Source organism: Perognathus longimembris, chromosome 3 (genome assembly GCF_023159225.1).
Source record: "Perognathus longimembris pacificus isolate PPM17 chromosome 3, ASM2315922v1, whole genome shotgun sequence".
In the NCBI taxonomy this organism is placed as follows: domain Eukaryota; kingdom Metazoa; phylum Chordata; class Mammalia; order Rodentia; family Heteromyidae; genus Perognathus; species Perognathus longimembris.
Window position 1 is genome coordinate 32,310,102 of NC_063163.1, and position 24,468 is coordinate 32,334,569.

Here is a 24,468-nt window from a genome sequence, read left to right on the forward strand (position 1 = left end):
GATCATATGGTAGGTAGTTCTATGTTTAGTGTTTGAGGAACCTCATCTTGCTTTTTGGAAGTGGAGGTTTGGCTCAAGTGGTAGAGCACTAGCCTTGAGCAAAAATAGCTCAAGGACATCACCCAAGTCCTGCGTTCAAGCCCCAGAATTATTAACAACAATAAAAGCGAATAACTTTATTTTATGAGTCATATTCATGTATCATGAATTACTGAAAAAAACTTTTCTCTGATTTGCTTTACAGGGAAGTCTTAGAAGTAGCCGACAGATCTCCCCTCAAGAATTCATCTACGAACTGAAAACAGGGTCTGCAGATGAGAGGCTTGTCACATACCTGGAGTCCCTCCGAGTCTCTTTGACCAGTAATCCTGTGAGGTAATTGATCAGTTGGACACTGTTAGGGCCTGTTACCAAATTAACCAGCTGTCACTCATCTGTCATTTTGATGAGCTTTTTCTTCCTGACACCTTCAAATAAATAGCTAATGTATATGAATAATTTTTCAGAGGAGTCACTGGATATATAATACTGGGTCTCAGGGGTATCATTTATTACTTTTAAAATTGTTTATTACTGAATCCTTTATAGCTCATGGATTTTAAACCTTTTCATAGAATTAAAAAACTGCTTTTAGATGCTTTTTTTTTTTTCCTTCTGGGCCTAGGTACTGTCCCTGAGCATTAAGATGCTTTTAAAAACAGCAGTCTTGTGCAGAAAGTATCAATTTAGCATGACTGAATTTCACCCTGAATTTTGGTATTATATGTATGTGATATATGTATGTACGCATGCATGCATGTTTACTTATCCTTAACTTTTTCTTTGGTTGGAAGTGATGTCTTTGTTGGAATCTATTGTTTGGATGTCAGATGAACAATTAGACATATTTAGAAAACTGGTTGCTTTATTAAGTGAATATTGTTTCTATAAATTAACGTTTGTTCTTTTTGAATGGGACCAATACTTCGTGTGTTTGGAACTAATTTTTTTTTTACAAAATTTGAAGGCCAGTGTAATTTTGATTAACTAAGCCCAGTTTAAATTATCAAGTTATTCAAATGTATGAAAAGGCTGGTTAAAAACTAAAATAGAACACCAGCAAGTACAAAACACCCTTTTGAAAGGAGAAATTTCAGTCTCTGTAGAGGCCATATGCTAACAGTAGAGTAGATTGATGGCTAAGTAAGAGTTTTCATTTTTGTGATTCTTGGGTTTTAACTTGGGGTCTTGTGATGGCTAGGTAGGTGCTGTACTGCTGGAACCATACCTCTAGTTCTATTTGTTTTCAAATTAAAGTCTCAGTTTTTGCCTTAGGTGGCCTGGACAGTGATGCTCCTATTTATAATGACCATGCACAGACTATTGGTTGAAGTGAGGGCCTCATAAGTTTTCTTGCCCAGCCTGATCTAAAATTATAGTTCTTTCTGTCTCTGACTCCTGAGTAGCTAAGATTCCGGGTGTGAGACAGTGGTGGCTGGCTTCAGACTGCTTTGTCCTCTGCCCTTTCCTTTCTCTTCTCTGCCATCTCCCCTTTCCTTTCTCTCCTCTGCTGCCCTCTTCTCCTTTCCCCTCTCTCTCCCATCTCCCCTTTCCCTACCTTCTTTTCTGTCTTCCTTCCTCTTCCCTAACCTTCCTTCCCTTCCCCTCTACTCCTCTCTCTATATATTTTTTTTATGTGCTAGAGTTTGAGTTTAGGACCTTATGCTCACTAGGCAGGTGTTCTACCACCATCCAAGGCACACTTTTGTCCTTTTTGTTTTGGTTATTTTTTGGATAGAGTCTTGCATTTTTGCACTGGCCACCTGGTCTACAGTCCTCATATCTAGTCCTCTTGAATATCTGGTATGGCAGGTGTTTTCTATAATACCAGGAGATGATGGGGGCATGGTCATATATGAGGTCTTGTAAACTTTTTGTTAGAGCTGGCTTTCAGTCTTGATCTTTTTGTTCTCTGCCTTCATGAATATCTGAAATTATTGTTGGGGCAGGGGGTAGTTGTCGAAATGGCTGTGTGGTTGGAAGCAGAAAATTTCTCATCCTCACGGTTTTGAGGTAGGTCATTTTTGACATTTTATTAGGTAATAAATGGGCATTTTTGCATGAGAATATATGTATTTACATATTTAATATAGCTATATATTCAAAAAGCTGAAATGGTATACAATAATTGAAGGCCAGTGATTTATCATTTCTTTTCTGTTTCCTTCAGTAATTACCCTTTTGACATTGGTGAAGTTTGTATATAATATAAAAACATCATTGACCATAGAAGTCTTTAAAACAAACAAAAAAAAACTTTGAGACATGAGAATAATGAAGTTCAACCAAATATGAAGGGAAACAAAAATCTTTAGTGTAGTTCAGTTTTGTCTATTTCCTGTCAATTTTTCAAAGCCAGTTTCTTCTGACTAATAATGGACATGAGACTAGGGCCAATATATGTGCTATTTTATGTCTTTACCAGTGTTAAACATATAGGACATACTCACAAAGGCTTCTTGTTTGAAACAGTAGTGCTTTAATTTTAGCCTTCTTTTGTGTTTTCCTGGCTTTTGCTGGGAACGCCTACTTTTACAAAGTATTACGTTAAGTGTGTAGGTTGAATACATCAAGCTGATCAGATCCCTGTTACTATGGGCCTTAAGTAGAGGGGGAGAATGTTGGGGTCAGCTATATCTGGGGAGATAACTCATTTATCTCTGTTAATATCAGCCATTGGGCACTAGAGATATTGGTAGATTTTCAATATAATTAGAGGTAGACGCTTACCACGTTCTCAACTACAAATTCTCTTCATATTTCTCTGTGAATAGATGACTGATAACAAAAGAATAAAAAATTGAAGTATTTTATTCATGAATTCATGTATACTACAGTTGACAGGATTTTTAAGTTGTGATATTACCTAAAAGTAATGGGGAGTTAAGATATATGCCCTTATTTAAAAATATTATTAAAGCAAAAATATTTTTTTAAATTTATTTATTCTTAAAGTGAGGTACAGAGGGATTACAGTTTCATACACAAGGAAGTGAGTACATTTCTTATCCAACTTGTTACCTCCTCCCTCATTTTTCCCTCACCTTCCCCCCTCCCTATGTCCCTTCCCTTCTCCCCATTAGTTATACAGTTGGTTTACAGCATATAATTTTATAAGTATTGCTGTTGAATTGGTTCAACTTTTATTCTTTGTCTCTCCATTTTGATGTTCTCCTTCCCTTCCTTAGTTTTAATCAAAGTATATATAATACCCAGGGTACCAATATCAATAACAGTGACATCAGGAGTAAAACCCTGGGGAAGAAAGACAAAAAAAAAATGGCATAATTTCACATGATCAGTTAAAATAAACAATGACAGTGATATGCCACTTATTTTCATAACTTGGAGTTCATTTCTCTTAGCATTATCTTATGTGTTCATATGTACTAGCTATTGAGCGATTGTAATCTTCTGCTAGGATTTTCCTAGACCTGTACTAATTATTCTGAATGAGGGAAACCATACAGTCTATGTTTCTTTGGGTCTGACTCAGCAAAAGTAATTTTGTAGAATTATCTCTTCAGGAATGGACAGTCTTGGAACATATAGTAGGATTCTATTTTGTTTTCCATGACATAGTCCTTTCAAGTTCGATTAACAGTGAATTTATTATTATGGAAACTTTTTGAAGCTCTACTACCTCAGTAGAGAGGTATAGAAAGAAAAACGACAGGATACTTGAGACCTTTCTCGTTCATTGAGAGGATTGCCTACGCAGGGGCTAGAAAATTGGGCCTGTGACCATTGTCTGAATACAATTCATGCTTTCTTATTAATTATTCTTAGAAAAAATTCAAATCTTGGTAACTTTGAGGTATCATTGGACTTCTATCATGGAGTTATAATAGTTAAAATTCTTTAACACTGTGAATAGGATCAAAGAAACAAATAAATGATTAATTACGCTTCTTCAATGCTGTGAATTAAGATTTAGAACTTATTTAAAACAAGAATGAAGATAAAAGTAGACTCCCTTTCTGTCAAATTAGCTCTCTATATTCCTACTCTGGTATGTCGTATTTTTAGAGCCATTCAGCAACTTCTGAAACCCTAGTAATTATGAGTCATGTCAACCGGTACTACCCAGATATTGAATTATGTGAAAACTTGTTAACCATCAGATTATTTGCTTTGTTTTAAAAGGATTTGATGTGAAGGTTACAGAGTTTTTCTGTTTAATGAGAGTTACGGATTGTACACTATTCTTGGTGACAGTTTTGATCTAGTTTTGAACACAAGGGTAAAGACTAACTTCTTCAAATTAGCAAATAGAACTTTTTGGGAAGCTTGACATAGCCAATAATTAGGTTTGAATGAATGACTACATTTGGGTAAAAACAAAAAGGTAGACACTAACATTATTATGATTGATTTCAAGCATTTATAGTTTATACCTATTTATGCACATACCAAATTAGTCACAGAATGTATCTTCATTTTCTCAATTTTGATGCCCCTGTCATGGGCAAGATGTATTGCTCAGAAAATCTTGTGGTAGGAAGTCATTGTATTTCATGATTTTAGGCATTATTTTGCTGTAATTGAAGTTAAAATTTGCATTTTAAGTTTTATAAGAAATATTTTCTCACTAACTTTTTGTTAGAAGGATTCTAAACATATTCTGGAATTAGATTTGATTGCATTGATAACCAGAGTGATTTGTTTCATGGAAAAGAGTTTATATCAAAATAAGCAAACAGTCTCTGAATGTCATTATTCCATTGTCAGTTTTGTAATCTCATTTTGCTACATTGTTTGGGTTGGGAGCACAAAGCAGTTGGGAGAGCTTGAGCTTTTAGTTGAAAGCTGGAAGCAATCACTATAGTAATCATTTCTGTCCACATACTCCAACTATTTTTATTACTGTGACATCTCAAGTTGTTTAATTAAGGAACGATTTATAAAAAGTAGAAAGAAGCCTTATCCAGTATTAAATTATATTCAAAGAAACATAAGCATAGGATGAATGTATGTAGACTTAAAGATGTGTTAATATGTTGGCTTCTCAAATGGGCTGGTGATCTGTAGCCTGGTATTTCTTTTTTCCTATCCTTCTCTTTACCTGAAAGATAAGTAATGCAGGTGACTTAGATTTCTTTTTTTTCTATGTTTTCATTGATTAGCTGCTACCAGTCAATCTTGACCATTTAAAGTAAACTAACTAAAATAAAATAGAAATATTTTTAATTACTCAAGAGTTACATGTGGCTAGTAGTTGCCATATTGGATAACACACATGATCATTTTTGTCATAGCAAGCAACTCCATTAGACAGTATGTGCAATTACTTCTTTGACTTACACAATAATAAATCAGTATACTCTTAGTTTTATGTTGAAAACTACAAGATTACATAAAGGAAATTCAAAGAACTTTGAAAAAATAAATAAAACCAGTTAGAATTGGATATTCATATTGAGAGTCCTTAGGAGAAAAGAGTGATTCATGGGAGTTTGCCTTCACTTTGCAGTGTTGGCCTGTCAGCTGTCAGCATAGGGAAAGGTGTAAAGGCTTTACAATACGTTTAAAGGAGGAGAAAGAGGGAGGAGGAGTGCATGGACAGATGAGAGAATTGGTAATACAATTCAGGGTAGAAGCCACAGACGCATCCTCTTAAGTCAGTTAAAAATGTCAAGAAATGCATTTTTTGGAATAGGTTTTCTAAGATATGTTTATGTTTTTACACCTTGAAAGTATTTTTGAAGAAGTTAAAAAGTATAATGTTCCATGCTAATATTCATCTCTGCCTCTTTATTTAGGCACTGCCATTTATCTTAGGCAAGGCCTTGTATTATTTACATCTTAATTATCATCCAGGCTTTGTAATTTGTATAACAATTAGTCCTGCTTATTACAGTAATGTTCTCTAATTTAGACCATTTTGCTGTCCTTCCTAAAAGTGCTTAGATGAATCAATTAATGAAAAATGCCCTGGGTGAAACTGGATATTAGTTTTCAAATAAACTGTGTTTGTAGTTTTAAAAGACAAGCCATTGTTTTATTTGTGTTTTTGCAATTCTTCCAAATCTGCTGGAATTTCTTTGAGAACTATAGACTAAAAGTTCCCCCTTAGAAGAAGCCTTCTTCCTTTGTATAGTATCATATAGCAGCTTTGATTTGCTGGTAGACAGTAACTCCTGTTGTAAATATTAGGTTTCTGGGTTAACATAACTTGGATCTTAAAAGCTTTGACTTGAGTGCAAGGTTAACAGTAAAAGTAGTGTATATTGAAAATGTAGCACTTGCTTTTAGCAGACAAATGTATATTTTTCTTTGGCTGGTGAATAGGAGTAGTTCAGCTCAATTTACACTTGACCAGGAAAGACCTAGAGTTGTCAAGTGCTCCCAATCTGTTATAAATGCTATATATACATATCTGTGTATTTCTATCTCAGTCTATTTAAAGTAAAATAAAAATTGCTATTTGGATGGCTGTGTGATGAGTGTGTTTTGTAAAACATATTCTAATAATGTGTAAAATCAGTCACAGTGTAACACAAGGTTCAAAAGCTTAGGTTTTAAAAAAGAATAGTTCTGGTAAGTTTATACAGAGGTAGAAATAGTAGGTCTGTACTATTCAGTACAGCATCTGCTTGGCACCTGTGACTCTGTAGCATTTTAAAAGGACAGATGTGACTTTGTCTTGTAAAATAACTTTTTTTTTTTGGTGGGTGGTGGGGCTTAAATTTAGGGCCTGGTGTTGTCCCTGAGCTTTTTTGCTCAAGGCTCATGCTTTACTTCTTTGAGCCACAGTGCTATTTCTGGTTTTCTGGTCATTAATTGGAGATAAGGGTCTCATGAACTTTCCTTACCAGGCTGGCATCAAACCTCTGCCCTCAGATCTCAGTCTCCTGAATAGCTAGGATTACAGGTATAAGCCTCCAGTGTCCAGCTGTAAAATGAATTATATCTCTGAATGTTTTTAGACCTGTGTTATGGACATTCAAATATCATGGAGAAAATCTAACTGCAACCTAATTATTTGTAAAGATTAGGTTACTTGTTTAAAAGACAACAGAAGATAGAATGTGAGCCATGAAAATTTAAGAAAAATGCTATTATACTTCTATAGTATTCCATGGATATAAAGGTGAAACAAGAATATTCTCTTCAATTATAATTTTCTGTTTACTGGGACTGTAAACTTGTATGTTCATGGCCATAACAGCTCTGATTATGAAGTTATTTTTTTATTTCAATAAGAAAAATGAACTACACCCACTAAAGCCTCTACTATTTTACATGCAAAGAATCAACATAGTTTGTTACTTAGACTGATTTCGGGGGGCTGGTATCTGTGTTTCAGAAGATTGCTAGTTGAGTTATATAAGGGGTTTAAGAAATGGCATTCATCTTGGTTTTCTCTTGCATATCCATTCAGCTTTTCTTTTTCCATCTATGTTTGTCATTCTTTTTCTATATACACGTGCAGTATATAACTTGCATGACAGGCAGATTAATAAAGGATGAAAGAATAGAAATACCCAGATGAAGTTTAGAACAATGGAGTTACTTACCAGTACCTCTGCAGGACTAAGTAGAAAGTAGGTTTGTTTGAACTGAAAGCCACTAGAACTTTTTAACAATGTCAGTAGTGTGTGTCTGTGCTGTTTAGTACTGTTGCCTCTTATCCCATGTGCTATGAAGCATTAGAAATGTGTCTCCTATGGCTGAGAGTTTGAATTTGAAATTAAGATCACTGTGTATGGCAATCTTATTAGATGACACAGGTTTAGTGATTAGTAACTCATTTTCCCTGGTGTGGTGGTATAGGACAGTGGAAGAGCCCTTGCCTAGCAGGTCCCAGAGTGCTGGGTTCCATCCTCAGCCTTGTATAACAAAGTAAACAATTCTCCATGTATTCTGTTTTTGACTCTTTTTACTATTAAGTCTGTACCTATGACCACTCTCTTTTCTTAACCTAGGACCACTCTCTTTACTAGGCTATGAATTTCTGAGAAGAGTGACAAAGTATCATGTTGTGGAACTTAACATAGAACTTAGAAGATCAGAGTGCATGCTAAATGGATTTGAAGAGTAACAAAAAATAGGGAAATGAATGCATGAAATAAAATGACATTCATGAATCTGTACTGCTCACTTTGCAAGATAGGAGTTCAAATATCGTATGCCTTATCTTATTGGAACTACAGATTAGATGCAGGACTTCTTGTTCTCACAATTTTGATTTTCCATGGAAAGAAACACTCAACATACATTAAGGAATAAATAATGCTGCAAGCTTCTACTTAAATAAGTTCTGATGTATATGGTAGAATAACAAGTCACTAGAGTATCCAACAGAATCTGTTAATCAGTTCTTATAAGAAATATTCTACATTTTCTTACATAGTAAACTAGAAGCACAGTGGAGAGGCAATGAGAGTGTGTATGAAAGAGAAAGAAACAGAGAGTCAGAGACAGACAGAGATAAAGATGGAGATGGAGCAGACAGACAGTCATAGGGAGGTGGGAAGGAGGGAGAGCCCCTTGAAAGCAAGTAAATAACTGAAACGAGATCTTACAATTCAAGTAAAGGAAGAGAGAGTGACTGAGAGTGGAGAATTGAGAGCCCTTTGATGTACATTACCCACAGAAAGCCTTTTTTGAAGTACTGGAGTTTAAGAGATGAAAGGGTCTGGGAAGTAGTTAAGAAAAGCTTGGGTAGTGTGCTGGGCTGGGAGCACATCTTGGGAAAGGGTCTGGGAAGTAGTTAAGAAAAGCTTGGGTAGTGTGCTGGGCTGGGAGCACATCTTGGGTAGCAGAGACCCTGGGATGGAGAGATGCTGTGACATCAGGGTGGAACTTAAATGTAGAACTTAGTACTTTTCAGTACTGTTCAGTGGAACCTGAAAAGCCCTCTGAGGTGAGGATTGGCTAGGCACATCATGAGGGACCTTACCAGTCATGGTAGGCTGATTTGATTTTTATTCTAAATAATCTCCAGCATATATGATATTCAAATTTGAATTTATATCAAAATTCATCCTGTTGCTGTGCATAGAATGTATTCAAGGCAGGAGAGAGTGAAAATGGAAGTGCAAAAGAAGACGTGTGTGTGTGTGTGTGTGTGTATGAGAGAATTGTGTGTGAAAGATAGACAGGTGGACAGTCAGACACTGACATGGGTATGGAATAGAGAGAGAGTGCCTAGAAAACAAGTAAATGCAACAGGAAACTTATTAGTCCATGAAAGGGCAGCTGTTCTAGCTACAGTCATAGGAATAATGGTGGAGGATGAGAATCCAGAAGTGGTGAAATGAGGACAGGGTAGATAAATGGAAGGAGTATTCTGGAGAGACAGCGATGGATTGGATAGGGCAGTGAAGGGAAAGTAGAAATCAAGAATGGTGCCTACCTGTTCAGCTTGAACAAATGACTATATTTCTATAGTTATTTTTACCGATCTATTTATTAGTAGAGTTTTCCTATGTCTAGGGTCTAAACTAGCCTGGACTTCATGCTATAAGCAAGCTGGCCTTGAACTGCAGTTCATCCCTCTTAGTCTCCTGCATGCTGTGGTTACAGCTATGTGTTACCACAACAAGCAGGTGTGATACATTGTAAGAAGAAAATCTAAATATCCCCTTTAAATATGTTAACTTCGAAGGACAGGAAGTACAACTTGTGGGGAGAGCACTTGCCTAGCGTGTGAAACACTGGGTTTGGCATTAACTGCAATGGCTTTGTTAGCTTCAATAAACTTCATAGTTTGAGATGTCAAGCAAGCAGATGCATATGGGAGTTCTGGGCTTGGTAAAGAAGTGTCAGGTGGAATCTTTAGTTGTTAATCTGTGAGCAGCACATAAAACCCTGAGAATGAAAGAACTCCAGGATGGTGGGCTAAAGATCCAGAGAGTATTTGAGAAAAGCACCAAAAACTCCAGTCCTGAAAAGGTTCAGAAAGACAATTCAGAAAATGAGTTAGGACCAGAACAATAAATTGAGGAGTAGCCAAGATGGCATGAAGAACCAAAGAAAGGAGGTGCTTTAAAACAGGAAGTGAACAAACCTCATACAGCTAAGATGATAACATTATTAGAATAGACAAGAGGAAAGTTAATGACCTTTTAGGAAAGCAACTTGTGGCAAATCTGGGTGGCAAAAGCCAGATGCAAGTAAGATTGGGTGAACAAATGTTTAAAAAACATTGTGACTATATTTGTGGTAAAAATGACCTGTTACCCTAAGAGAAAGGAGGTAAATGGGCATAAACCAGTGTAGGGTATGGGGTCAATTGAATGGAAATCAATTAGCAAAAGGAAAACTTAAATTACTGAGAATTTAAAGAAGGAAATGAATTGACTCTTGAAAGGTAAAATTGATTCAGTTTTTACACAGAAGGTGGTTTGATGGAGGGGAGCACTATTTGGAGTAAAAACATTAAAGTTCAATGGCATTTATAGAATCAAGAGCAGATTATAGACTTAAAAAATTAGGAGTGATCTACTTAGTGATGTGTAAAGTGGGAAAGATTAAAAAATTTTAGGATGATAACAAATGATGGAAGGCCTGAAATATCGCCATAATTTCTTTTTCTCATATATTGCTTGTCAATTTAGTCTATAAGATGGATAACTGTCAGGAACTAAGGGCATTTGATTTGATACCTTGAAACCTACTTAATAATATATACTATGTTTCAAATTGAGTATTTCCTTTTTTAACAGTGTTTCTTTTCAATAGATTTAAATTTTGATTAAGGCACAGACTAATATGTTATTTCAGTTAATCTCTTACTATCTTTTTTCATGTGAATCAGGGCTCTTGTTTTTATGCTTTTTTATTATGTCTATTAATATGATTTTCCTTTAACTTTATTTGGAGTATTTTCCCTAGAGGTTTTCCTTTAAGTGCATTATAGCTAAAAAGTGAGGGAAGTTTACTCACTGGTTTTGTCATAGAAACTCTTGGAGCTTGGATTCCTGGTAGTATCTTCATTTTAGAAGCTCTTATAACTGAGTAGAGAATTATTATTCTTAAAAATCATTTTGCTAGTGTGACCACACTTCTTCTTCTAGCAATATTGATTGCTATTGAGATTTTCCAAAGCCTTAGGGATAATTCCCCCAGTCCTGGGGTTTGGACTCAGGGCTTGAGCACTGTCCCTGGTTTCTTTTTGTTCAAGGCTAGCACTCTGGCACTTGAGCCACAGCACCACTTCTGGCCTTTTCTATATATGTGGTGCTGAGGAATCGAACCCAGGGCTTCATGTATACAAATCAAGCACTTTTGCCACTAGGCCATATTCCCAGCCCAGGGATAGTTTTTATAGAAATGACAACTCTCTTCCCCCAAATGTGCTTGCAAAACTTACTATTCTTAATATCACATAGTTATAATAATGAGCACAATTACCTAGAACATAGTTGGTCCCTTCTGTCTTTTAATTTGAATCAAGAGCTCTTTTTCTACCAAACATTATAAGTAGAAAAATTACAAAAACAGAACTCAATACCTTAAAGTAAAAGAATATAAAAGAATTTATATTATGTTCTGCCCAGAAATAAAAGATACTAATTCCTTTAAATTGCCTACAAAGCATAATCAAGATGAACCATGTCCCATTCCATAAAGTTCCATCAAATTTAGAATGCCTCTCCAGACACTTAGAAAGTAAATATACATCTCTAAATAATCTATATGTCAAATAAGTATCAAGAGAAATAAATCATATGCTGACTTACTGAAAATACAACATCTGAATTTGTATCATATAGCATAGCATGTATCTAAAAGAGTCAAAAGAAACTGTAGCATTTGGCAAATTAGAAAAATCGAAAGACTAGACCTTTCTTATGTGAAGAATCTCCTAGAGAAGAGAGCAGGTGGGAGAAAAGTAAATCCAAAGAAAAGGAATGGAAGGAAATAATAAATGTGAAAATAGAAATTAATTAAATAAAAATAGGAACAATAGATGAAATGGTTAATAAAGTTTACATCCTTGTAATAACCTTGATAAGCAAAGAGTAGACAAAGACTAATTCCATATTTATATCACATTATTACTTTCTCCTCTACCTTCACATGTACTCCCACCATTGTGATACTGTTTGCCATTGATCCTGAGACAGAACAGGCACTGAACTGATAGGGATCCTTATATATGGGCTAAGTAAACCTTATTTTCTTTTCTTCCTCTCTCTCTTCTTAAGTTAAAAAATAGGAATTTATTTTATCACAGTTCTGGAGGCTGAAAATCTCGATCCCCAAGTGCACAGGGTTAACATTTGGTGAGGTCTTTACCCTTAGGTCTTATTATTTATTTATTATTACTATAAAGGGGTTGTACAGAGGGGTTACAATTACATAAATCAGGTAATGATTACATTTCCTTTTGAACAGTGTTGCCTTTTCCCTCTTTTCCATTCAATTTTGCTCTCCTGATTTCAATATAGTGTCTAGTAAGTATCACTCCTGCTCTTGCTCACCCTTTGTCCCACCATTTCTGTGCTCTCTCTTACTCTCCCTAAAGCAGAAAAACTTACATATAAGACAGAAGGTATAGAAATCAAAAACAGCAATAGAGGAGGAAAAAAAACTCATAACAACAACAACAACAACAACAACAACACCTTCTTACTTGCATTTCTTGGAGTTTATTTTGATAAATATCAATTTATTGAGTATATCACTTTATCAATATATTTAGTTGTATTTGATATGGTCATATGTAAGCCTCTTTATAATGTTTACAGCCTTAGGTAACTCATAATTAGAAGAAAGAGTAAATACAATTGTAAAGTCATTGTAGCACATGAATAAATAGTAGAACTAATATAAAACAGAAAATTCTGTTAATTCTTTAGCAACATACACACAAACATGCGCGCGCACACACACACATACACACACTTTAAGGAGATGGAGTTCCTTAAAAAAAGCAAAACAATACAACCTAAACTTCTTCAAAAATTTAGTTGAAAGTTTTCCTTTGTGAAGAATTAATGTTGACTCTATGCAGCCGATTCAAGTAGATGGTCAGAGAACAATGTACAATTTTATTAAGCTGGTTTTAACTGATAGGTAAATGAAAGAACTGACCAATTAAAATCATGAAAACAAACTCATAGTTTGCAGACAAATGTCCATCATGAAAATTGATATACAAATTCACAGGCAATGTAATATATTAACAGAACAAAGGAGGCTATTTACATGATCAATGAGATGGCTGCAGGAAAAAGATCTGACAAAATTCAACATGTAATGATTGGTAAACTCTTAGATTAATAAGAATAGAAGGCTGTTGTATTCAATTGTATACATAAACACACATGTTTAAGTTCTAATCTTCCCTTACCCCTTTCATACCATATGGTCTTCTTAGGAAATAAGGTTATTTTGTATTTGATATGAGAGCATGAGGGAGTAGATAAATTCTTGATCCTCTGTGATTTATACCTTATATGCAGACAGCAACTTCAGAACAGTAATGGCTGATATATTCACTAGGTGCTTGGAATGAATCTTAGAGGGTAACAATGACCCTCATCACATATTGATCTTGGACTTGGATCCTTCAGAAATTAAAGTGAATATATTATTTGTTTTGACCTCCCACTTTGCAGTACATTGTTGCAGCAGCCCTAGTAATGTTGGGTTACTGGTATCACATTTTGTTAGTGAGGGGAACGTCTTCAACTAAATAGAAATGGACAGAAGTCATTCAGCTAGCACTGTGTTTAATGATGAAAGACTTAACTGCTTTCCCCTGAGATTGAAAGCAAATCAGGATGCTTGTTGTCATCATTCCTTCAACAGTGCTGGAAATTCTAGCCAGCATATTGAGTCAAGAAAAGAAAATGAAAAACAAATAAATTACAAAGGAAGAGATAAAGCACTCCCAACTTGCAAATAGCATGGTTGTTTAATAGAGAGAATTTCAAGAAATTTACTAAGAACTTCTAGACCTCATAAGTGAGCTTAGCAACGTTGAAGGATTTCAGGCTAAATACACCAAAATCATTTTCTTTTTCTTTCTAGACATTAGAAATTGATTGTGGAAAATAAAATGGAAAAACCTCATTTGTAATTGCTCAAAATTGTAATTCTAATTAGTTATGTCATTGGACTGTTAGACTTAATACTACAAAATATTGATGGAAGAAATCAAGTAAGACCCAAATAACTGGAGAGACATTCCATGTTTATGAATTAGGAGGCTCAATACTAATTGTTGTGGGTAGAGCCTTTGCAGTTGTGAGATTGCGTCCACGGTTTCTTTTCAAGCTGACAATCAAATAGAGTTTAAGGAATTACCCTTGCATTTCTTGTCTCTTGTCTCATCTTCAAAACCAGCAAAAGCTGGTTGAATCCCTTCCATAATATGAATTTTCCATGTTGTTTTTTTCTATCATGGAATTTAAAAGTCATATACATGGCTAATGTAACATATCCTCTAAAGTTCATCCAATTAGCTACTTTATTCTTTTCTATATGAGGTTATATATTTATAGAATCTTGAATTAGGAGGTTCATATCTTGTGGTGGGTAGGGATTAGTACTCTTTATTATTCTTAGCTCTTGGGTGACTTCCTTTCCTTATTTCAAATTATTTCTGTTACAGCTAACTGTTGTGTCTAGCACAGAACATATCTTTTAAAAACTATTAATTTATTGTCAAAGTGATGTACAGAGGGATTGCAGTTTCATAGTAAGGCAGTGAGTACATTTCTTATCAAGCTTGTTACTTCCTCCTTCATTTTTCTCCCCCTTTACCTCCTCCCCAATTCCCTCCCCCCAGTTGTGCAGTTGGTTTAAAGCATATTGTCGTGTAAGTATTGCTGTTCCATTGGTTCACCTTTTACCCTTTGTCTCTGTATTTTGAAGTTCCCCTTCCCTTCTCTAGTTCCAGTGAACAATACAATACCCAAGATCAGCTACGGTGACATCAGGGGCATACCATGGGGAAGAAAGACAAAAAAAAAAAGGCATAATTTCAGATGGTATGTTGAAAATAACAACAATGATAAAGCACTTATTTCATAACTTGGCATTCATTTCACTTAGCATCATCTTATGTGCTCATATGTACCAGAATCAATTCCGAATGGATCAAAGACCTTGAGGTAAAAGCAGATAACCTAAAAACAATGCACGAAGGAATAGGGGAAACACCTGGGCTCTTTGGCACAGGTTGAAACTGCCCAGAAACACAGCAAATCAGAGAAAGGTTGGACAAATGAGATTGCATCAAACTGCAGAGCTTCTGCATAGCAAAGGACTTAGCTTGAAGATAAATAGAAAGCCCTCAGACCAGAGAAGAACTTTATTGGCCATTCAAAAGACAAGGGCCTCATATCTAAAATATATGTAGAACTCAAAAAATTAAGTTCCCCCAAAACAAATCCTCAAAGAAACAACTGCCCCTTTAATAAATGGGCTAAAGACCTCTGAAGAAGAAACGAGAATGACCAAGAGGCCTGTGAAGAAGTGCTCTACATCACTGGCCATAAAAGGAATACAAATCAAAACAACATTGAGATTACACTTCACCCTGGTAAGAATGTCCGTTATCAAGAAAACTAATAACGGGCTGGGGATATAGCCTAGTGGCAAGAGTGCCTGCCTCGGATACACGAGGCCCTAGGTTCGATTCCCCAGCACCACATATACAGAAAACGGCCAGAAGCGGCGCTGTGGCTCAAGAGGCAGAGTGCTAGCCTTGAGTGGGAAGAAGCCAGGGACAGTGCTCAGGCCCTGAGTCCAAGGCCCAGGACTGGCCAAAAAAAAAAAAAAAAAAAAAAAAAAAAAAAAAAAAAAAAAAAAAAAAAAAAACTAATAACAACAAATGCTGGCAGGGTTGTGGCTCAAAGGGAACACTACTATACTGTTGGTGGGAGTGTAAACCTGTTCAACCACTCTGGAAACCAGTATGGAGGTTCCTCAAAAGGCTAAACATAGAGGTGCCCTATGACCCAGAAACCCCACTTTTGGGCATTTACCCAAAGGATTACAAGCAAGACCACACTAAAGCTACCAGTACAACTATGTTTATCACAGTACAGTCTACCATAGCTAAAATATGGAATCAACCCCTCAGTAAATGAATGGATCAAGAAAATGTGGAATATGTACACAATAGAATTCTATGCTTCTGTCAAAAAATGACATTGCCCCATTCGTAAGGAAATGGAAAGACTTAGGAAAAATTATACTAAGTGAAGTGAGCCAGACCCAAAGAAACATTGGCTATATTGTTTAGCTCATTTGTAATAATTAGTACATATCTTTTTATGACTAACGCCTCTGTGCGTATTCCCTCCTGCTTACAAACCTGTCTTCCTTTCTATATCTTCACCTTCAATAAGCAGGTCAGACATCATCTGCTTTGAAATCCTCACGGGAGATAGATATTGTACTTTCTGTTCCCCTAACACCATGATTGTAGCACTTACTACATTTTGGAAATAATTTTGTTGGACATTTGTTTCAACCACTAGCCTGCAATATGATCCCTTCAAGGACAGAAACCATAATTAATTAATTAAGAAATTAATTTTTGTATTTCTTACACCTCATGCAGGATCAAGCACAGAGCGAGCCCTTAAAAAAGGCTCACTGACTTTGTTAATGAATACTGGAGAGTTTAGCGGTAATGAAGCATCACCTTTTGAGTAGCAGTCAATCAAATCATAAAGTGTGATGTAGGACAGGGACTCCAGATTCATTACCCTTGGTTCTTTTTGGAGAAATACCAGTATGAAATAAAAATTGATGTTTCTAGCAAGATAGTTCACACAGAGCTCAGAAATGTTGCACAGAATGTGTTATCTTGTATCTTTTCCTTTGCATATCAAAAAAGAGTACAGGCCTAAGTACTAGTAAACCTACAGTACACCTAAGTGACGTAAACTTTTTTCCGGAACATTTCTCAAGTACACCTGCTGAAGGAGATTCAATTTATTCTAAACTATTAGAACAATTATCTGTCAGTGGGATGCCTCATCCATCCAAGTGTTATGGCAAATAAAAATTGTAGTTTTTGTTCTGTCCTGAAGAAATTTGTATTGATTAAGCTACCATTATTGTCTGGTAAGTTTATTCCAGTTCAGATAATGTAATAATTCTGGCTACATTTGTCCTTTGTGTTTGTATGTGTGTGCACATGGCGCACGGTGTTGGTACGGGGGAGTGAACTCAGGGCCTGGACACTACAGGTGCCTTAGCGTTTTTGCAGGCTGATGCTCTGCCAATTGACACACAATTCTACTTCCTGCTTTTGGGTAATTAATTTGAGTTTCAGAGTGGAGTCTCAGACTTTCCTGTCCAATCTGGCTTCAAATCAAGATCCTCAGAGCATAGCTTCCTGAGTAGCTAGGATTAAAGGTGTGAGCCATTGGCACATAGTGTCTTTTTCTTTATAGAAGCACATCTGAGAATAGAGATGGTAACTTTAAAGTAAATGTATGTAAAGTGTATGTGTGTGGAAGAGGGTCATTTGGTGGGAAACATACTTGGTAGCATTTGAGTCCTTTTGACCAGGGGATCTGACTGTTGTCTCCACTGCTCTTTGAGGTAATTAGCTATAGTTTCTGTATCTGTGAAAGTAGTAACTGTATTTCAGAGCCTACTAAGCTATCTTTGGATGACATTTAAAGGTGTTTTAAACATTACAATACTAGACAACTGCTCTTCCTTTCCCTGTATCAGAGTACTTTCATCTACCTTGAGGCTCCTTCTAGGAAGTGCTGTATACTAATATTCTTAAAAGATTTTTGATAATTCCTGTTATAGAATTTTAAGGGGTAGGTTATACCAGCACCTATCACATTGCTTTTGTCTATTTTGAAGGAAGGTTTTCTGGTATAAATGGCATTTCTATTCATGGAAAGAGACATTTACACAGTGCTTATTCATCCATGAACACAATCTGTAGTTAAACCACATAATACCTGATAGAACTATGATGACAGTCACAGAACAAACACTCTAGACTTTGGTGCCTGAAGATTGATCATTTATAGACCAGTTGATAATTTCTTTCCAGGTTGTTTCTTACACTGATGATGAGAAATATTTCACTTTTGCAGAAAGCTATGGATTTCAATAAACCTCTGTCAAGACTGCAGCCTTGTGTACTCAATATCACTTTTAACTTGAACAAAGGAAGGAAGTGGTATTTGTGTTCCTATCCTTAAAAACAATATTCCTTAAAAATAGAAGGGGTTGGGAAAAAACACTTGAGAGGATGTATTGTTGAATGACAACTTGTTAATAAAACAGTGCATTGGCTGTGGATATTTTTAAGGGAATTTTTTATGCTTATTAATTTGTGTCTTAGTCCTGCCCTTTCAATTATACTTTCATATATTTTATTTTTATGTTGAAACATTACCTTGTTTCTTTGTTTATCAAGAGTGTTGGTTTCCTCTCCCTGGACCTCTCATAGTTCCCTGTATTTTTATGAAAAGTAAAGGTTGATCAGGTTAAATATTTCAACAATAATAATATATTTGAAAACTTATAAGGCTAACATATGATTCTTTACAAAATAAGGTCCAGCATTCAGTTTTGTGTGCTTACCTGTTTGATTTTATTGTTGAGCAATTAATTCCTACAATGAATTAAAGGATTTTTTTTTTACTTGCAACTTAAATTTTGTTTCATAGGCAGTTTACAGGTACTGTAGCTGAGTGGGAAAATTTATTTCAATGCTTTTATTCTAGTATAAAAGAGAGGTGTCTAGTGGGTGTAGAAACAAGTGACTTGAGAACTTCTCTGTGTCCCAGTTATTCTAGTCATAATTGTTTTATTAGGGATGATAAATTTTGAATAGCTGTATTCTATTATTAATTACTCAGATCAGAGGACTTGCACTGATTAACATGGGTTGATATACTTCTTAAATTTTATAGTGGGCCACACCATAAGCATATTAAGTACAGCAAAGTCTTTTGTTATATTAACAAAATTTAAAATCATTGAATATTTTGGTAAAGGCAGTTTTGTGAGGAGTGCCTTAATGCTGAATAGTGATTAAAGGTGAGAGCAATATGAATACTCCTAAGTCATTTATCTTAGCTTCAGAATCGCCTTATCCACATGCACTTAAATGTAGATATGATTAGAAATTCACCTCCAACAAATTTTGAAGGCATGCTGAGGAGTACTACCACAAGAAGGTCTCATGAATGCAGAGTCTCTGTGTATCACCATTCCATCCAAGTATAAATCCCAAATTACTTCTTGTTTGATTTCAAGCTTCCCCACTGCATGTGAAATAAGAATAAACACAGAATAGGATGTCAACAAGGCAAATAGTTAAGTGGATGCTGTGGGTGTTTTCCTGAAACATGAAAGCGAGATTGGAAATGCCTATAGGTAATCTGTCTATTGCTGATAGTGGAGAGCAAACTTCACTTTTGAAGTAGCAACTTGATTTGAAAACAGCAACTTCTATTTAACTGTTTTCTACAGCTTAGCCATTATAGCAATCTTGAGTCTTTCACAGGAAGTGTCTTTCCTGTTGAGGCGCATGCTTCAATCTGTTATGGCAAGGTGTTCAGTGCACAGAGAAGAGATGAATAAAACAATGTGGCATGAAACTCTCTGCCAGTCTAAATGGGAAGAAAGTTATTTTTATGAAAGAAATTTTCTTTTTCGTGTTATCAGAAGTTATATACATATATATATATATATTTATTTATTTCGCCAGTCCTGGGCCTTGGACTCGGCCTGAGCACTGTCCCTGGCTTCTCTTTGCTCAAGGATAGCCCTCTGCCACTTGAGTCACAGCACCACTTCTGGCTGTTTTCTATGTATGTGGTGCTGAGGAATCGAACCCAGGGCTTCATGTATGTGAGGAAAGCACTCTTGCCACTAGGCCATATTCCCAGTCCCTCTATATGTTTATTGGTGGTCAAGCTGAGTGTACAAATGAGGAAGATGGATTTTAAACAGCTTATAGTTTTAACTTAAATTTATTCTTAAATGTCTACATGGGCACACAAAGATTGTAAATATAATGCGATGCACCATATGATATTTTGATACATACATATACATATATGTATGAATACACATACATTGTGTGACGATCAAATCAGGTTAAATATATGTATCCTCTTATCTGTTTCTTTATAGTAGAAATATTAAAAATCCTTTCTTCCAGCTTTTGGAAATAGGCAATACAACATTGCTGTCTGTTGTTACTATATTTTACACTGGCACCCTAGACCTACTTGGTCTCATCTGTGACTTAGTATCCATTGATTAGCCCTTCTCCAACATTCCTTCCACCTATTCTCCACCTTTATACTCTTAAGTATTTAAACGTCTCTAAATTCCACATATGAGTGAAATCATGTGTTTCTTTGTCTTGCTGTACATGGCTTGTTTCACTCAATGACATGATCTCCAGTTCAATCCATATATTCACAAATGCCAGTATTTGATTCCTTTTCCTCTTTGAATAGTATTTATGGTGTGTGTGTGTGTGTGTGTGTGTGTGTGTGTGTGTGTGTTACATTTTCTTTATTCAATCTTGTTATAAATATGGGATTAGTGTTTTGTAGACATGCTGATTTCATTACTTTGGATATGTATTTAGTAGTTGAATTTCCTCATTACATGTTACATTTTTTGGGGGGAGAGGATGGGGAAGGACAGCCTGAATGTTGTCCCTGAGCTCAAGGCTGGTACACTACTACTTGAACCACAGTGTACTTCTAGATTTTTTGTTGGCTACTTGGAGATAAGAGTCTCATGGATTTTCCTGCATGAGCTGGCTTTGAAATGTGGGTCTCACATCTCAGTCTTCTGAGTAAACAGGAATACAGATGTGAACCATTGGTACCTGGTGCTGGATCTGTTTTTGAGGAAGTATTATAATAATTTCCATCATAACTCTACTAAGTTATATTCCGCTCAGTTAGTATAAGGATTACTATCCTTAGTATAAGGATTCTCTGTTTTCAGAACCATTTGTTATCTTTAGATGTTTTGATAGTAGCCATTCTTTTTTTTTTTTTTCTCAAATTTTTATTATCAAACTGACGTACAGAGAGGTTACAGTGTCATACGTTGGGCATTGGATACATTTCTTGTACTGTTTGTTGCCTTGTCCCTCATGCCCCCCTCCCTCCCCCCCTTTCCCTCCCCCCCCCAGGTGTTCAGTTCACTTACAGCAAACAGTTTTACAAGTATTGGTTTTGTAGTTATTTCTCTTTTTTTACCCTGTGTCTCTCGAATTTGGTATTCCCTTTGAATTTCCTACTTCCAATACCAGTAAACACGGTTTCCAATATACTCAGATAAGATTACAGAGATAGTGTAGGTACAAACATAGGAAGGCGATACAAAACATCATCAATAATAGAAACTACACATACACATAGGACGTTGAAAGTAGTTATAACTGTGATATATCACTTGTTTCCATATCATGGAGTTCATTTCACTTAGCATCATCTTATGTGTTTCTAAGGGTATAGCTATTGGGCCTTGTGATGCTCTGCTATGGCTTGGCTAAACCTGTACTAATTATTCCCAATAAGGGAGGCCATAGAGTCCATGTTTCTTTGGGTCTGGCTCACTTCACTTAGTATAACTTTTTCCAAGTCCTTCCATTTCCTTACAAATGGAACAATGTCATTCTTTCTGATAGAGGCATAAAATTCCATTGTGTAAATGTACCACATTTTCCTGATCCATTCATCTATGGAGGGGCATCTGGGTTGGTTCCAGCTTCTCGCTATGACAAACTGTGCTGCGATGAACATTGTTGTGCTGGTGGCATTACTGTGATTTTGTTTGTGGTCTTTTGGATAGATACCCAACAGTGGGGCTGCTGGGTCATAGGGGAGTTCTATATTGAGCCTTCTGAGGAATCTCCATACTGCTTGCCAGAGTGGCTGAACCAGTTTACATTCCCACCAACAATGAAGTAGGGTTCCCTTTTGGCCACATCCCCTCCAACAATTGTTATTATTAGTTTTCTTGATATATGACATTCTTGCTGGGGTGAGATGGAATCTCAATGTTGTTTTGATTTGCATTTCCTTTATGGCCAGTGATGTAGAGCATTTTTTCATATGTCTATAGGCCATTCTCATTTCCTCATCAGAGAAGTTTCTTTGTAAGTCTTTAGCCCACTTGATGAGGGGGCTATTTGTTCTTTGCAGTTTTGTTTTGGAAGAAGGTAGTTTTTTTAGTTCTGCATATATTTTAGAGATGAGGCCTTTGTCTGTTGAATGTCCGGTAAAGATCTTCTCCCAGTCTGTGGGCTTTCTGTTTATCTTGAGAGCTATGTCCTTTGCCGTGCAGAAGCTCTGAAGTTTGATGCAGTCCCATTTGTCCAACCTTTCTTTGATTTGTAGCATTTCAGGGTCTTTGTTAAGGAAGTTCTGTCCTGTGCCAAGGAGCCCAAGTGTTTCTCCTACTCCTTCCTTTAGTGTCTTCAGGGTGCCTGTTTTGATTTCAAGGTCTTTAATCCATTTGGAATTGATTTTGGTGCAGGGTGATATATAAGGATCTAGTTTTAGTTTGTTGCATGTGTTGAGCCAGTTTTGCCAGCACCACTTGTTAAAGAGGCTATCTTTCTTCCATACTATTGTTTTAGCTCCTTTATCAAAGATTAAGTAGGCATAGTTCTGTGGGTTTAATTCTGGGTCTTCAATTCTGTTCCATTGGTCTTCAGGCCTGTTCTGGTGCCAATACCAAGCTGTTTTTATTACTATAGCTTTATAATACAGCTTGAAGTTGGGTATTGTAATTCCTCCAGCACTGTTCTTTCTGCTTAGGAGTGTTTTTGCTATTCTAGGTCTTTTATTGTTCCATATGAATTTCTGGATTGCTTCCTCTATTTCATTAAAGAATGGTGTTGGGATATTAATGGGTATTGCATTGAATTTGTAGATAGCCTTTGGCAATATTGCCATTTTGATTATATTAATCCTCCCAATCCAGGAGCATGGGAGGTTTTTCCATTTTCTTAGTTCTGACTTAATTTCATTTTTCAAGCTTTTAAAGTTCTCTTCAAAGAGGTCTTTCACTTCTTTGGTTAAGGTTATTCCTAGGTATTTTATGTTTTTGGGGGCTATTGCAAAAGGAGTTGCTTTCCTGATTTCAGCCTCGGTCTTCGGGTTGTTAGCATAGAGAAAGGCCGTTGATTTTTGAAGGTTTATTTTATTCTTAACTAAAGTGAAGTTATATCTAATAGTGTTTTTTTTTTGTGCCAGTCTGGGGCTTGGACTCAGGGCCTGAGTACTGTCCCTGGCTTCTTTTTGCTCACGGCTAGCACTCTGCCACTTGAGCCACAGCGTCACTTCTGGCCATTTTCTGTATATGTGGAACTGGGGAATTGAACCCAGGGCCTCATGTATGCGAGGCAAGCACTCTTACCACTAGGCCATATCCTCAACCCTCATAGTGGTTTTTTTAAAAAATATACATTTTCATGATTATTAGTGATACAGAATATTTTTCTGTAAGGTTGGGCATTTGTAGGTTTTTTTTTTGAGAAATGTCTATTTAGATGAGTTTTTGTAGTTCTTTATTCTAGATATTATGATAACTTCTTGCCACATGTATAAGCTGGCATTCTATAGGCAGTCATTACTCTGCTGGTGTCTTCTTTGCTGTACTAAACTTTTTATAATGGTGTAGTCCAACTTGCCAATTTTTGCTTTTGGTTCTTATCCAAAAATATGTGTATCCATTTCAATGTACTGAAGTATTCCTCTGCATTGTCTTGTAAGAGTTCCATGGTTTCAAGTTTTTTTTTTGTATGTTTAAATCAGAAGAATAAATTTTTAAAAATGGTGTGAGAGAGGAACTTAGTTTGATTCTATATGTGAGCAATAAGATTTCCCAGTTCCTTTTAAAAAAATTTTTTTATTATCAAACTGATGTACAGAGAGGTTACAGTTTCATACATTAGGCATTGGATACATTTCTTGTACTGTTTGTTACCTCGTCCATCATTCCCCCCTCCCCATTCTTCCTTTCCCTCCCCCCCACCCATGAGGTGTTCAGTTCATTTACACCAAACAGTTTTGCAAGTATTGCTTTTGTAGTTTTTTTTTTTTTTAACCCTGTGTCTCTCGACTTTGGTATTCCCTTTCAATTTCCTAGTTCTTCCCAGTTCCTTTGATTGGAAATACTATTTTTCTCTAGTGCATACTTGGCACGGTTATGGCAAACCAATTGGCTGTAGATGTGTAGGTTTATTTCCATGCCTCTGTTGTGTCCTATTGGACTATGTTTATATTTCTCCCAGGAACTGTTGGTCTGGTCACTAAAGACTTTATAGTGTTGTTTTCACTTTATATATTATATGGTAACGTAAGTCAGTTAAAGGGTAATGTTTTCCAGTCTGCAGTCTAGACGTTTATTCTTCAGGATATCCTTTTGTTTTGCTTTGTTTTGTTCCATGCCAGTACTGAGGATTAGACTCAGGGCCTCATGTCTTCTCTGAAGGCC

At 36.0% G+C, this 24,468-nt stretch overlaps 1 protein-coding gene across 1 annotated transcript in view; it reads left to right on the forward strand.

Moving 5' to 3' along the window:
• Diaph3 (diaphanous related formin 3) overlaps positions 1-24,468 on the forward strand; it is a 433,505-nt gene that overhangs the window by 101,815 nt on the left and 307,222 nt on the right. The window contains exon 5 of the mRNA XM_048341270.1: positions 245-375. Within this exon, the coding sequence (XP_048197227.1) occupies positions 245-375 (131 nt within the window). The remainder of the gene's footprint in view (positions 1-244; positions 376-24,468) is intronic.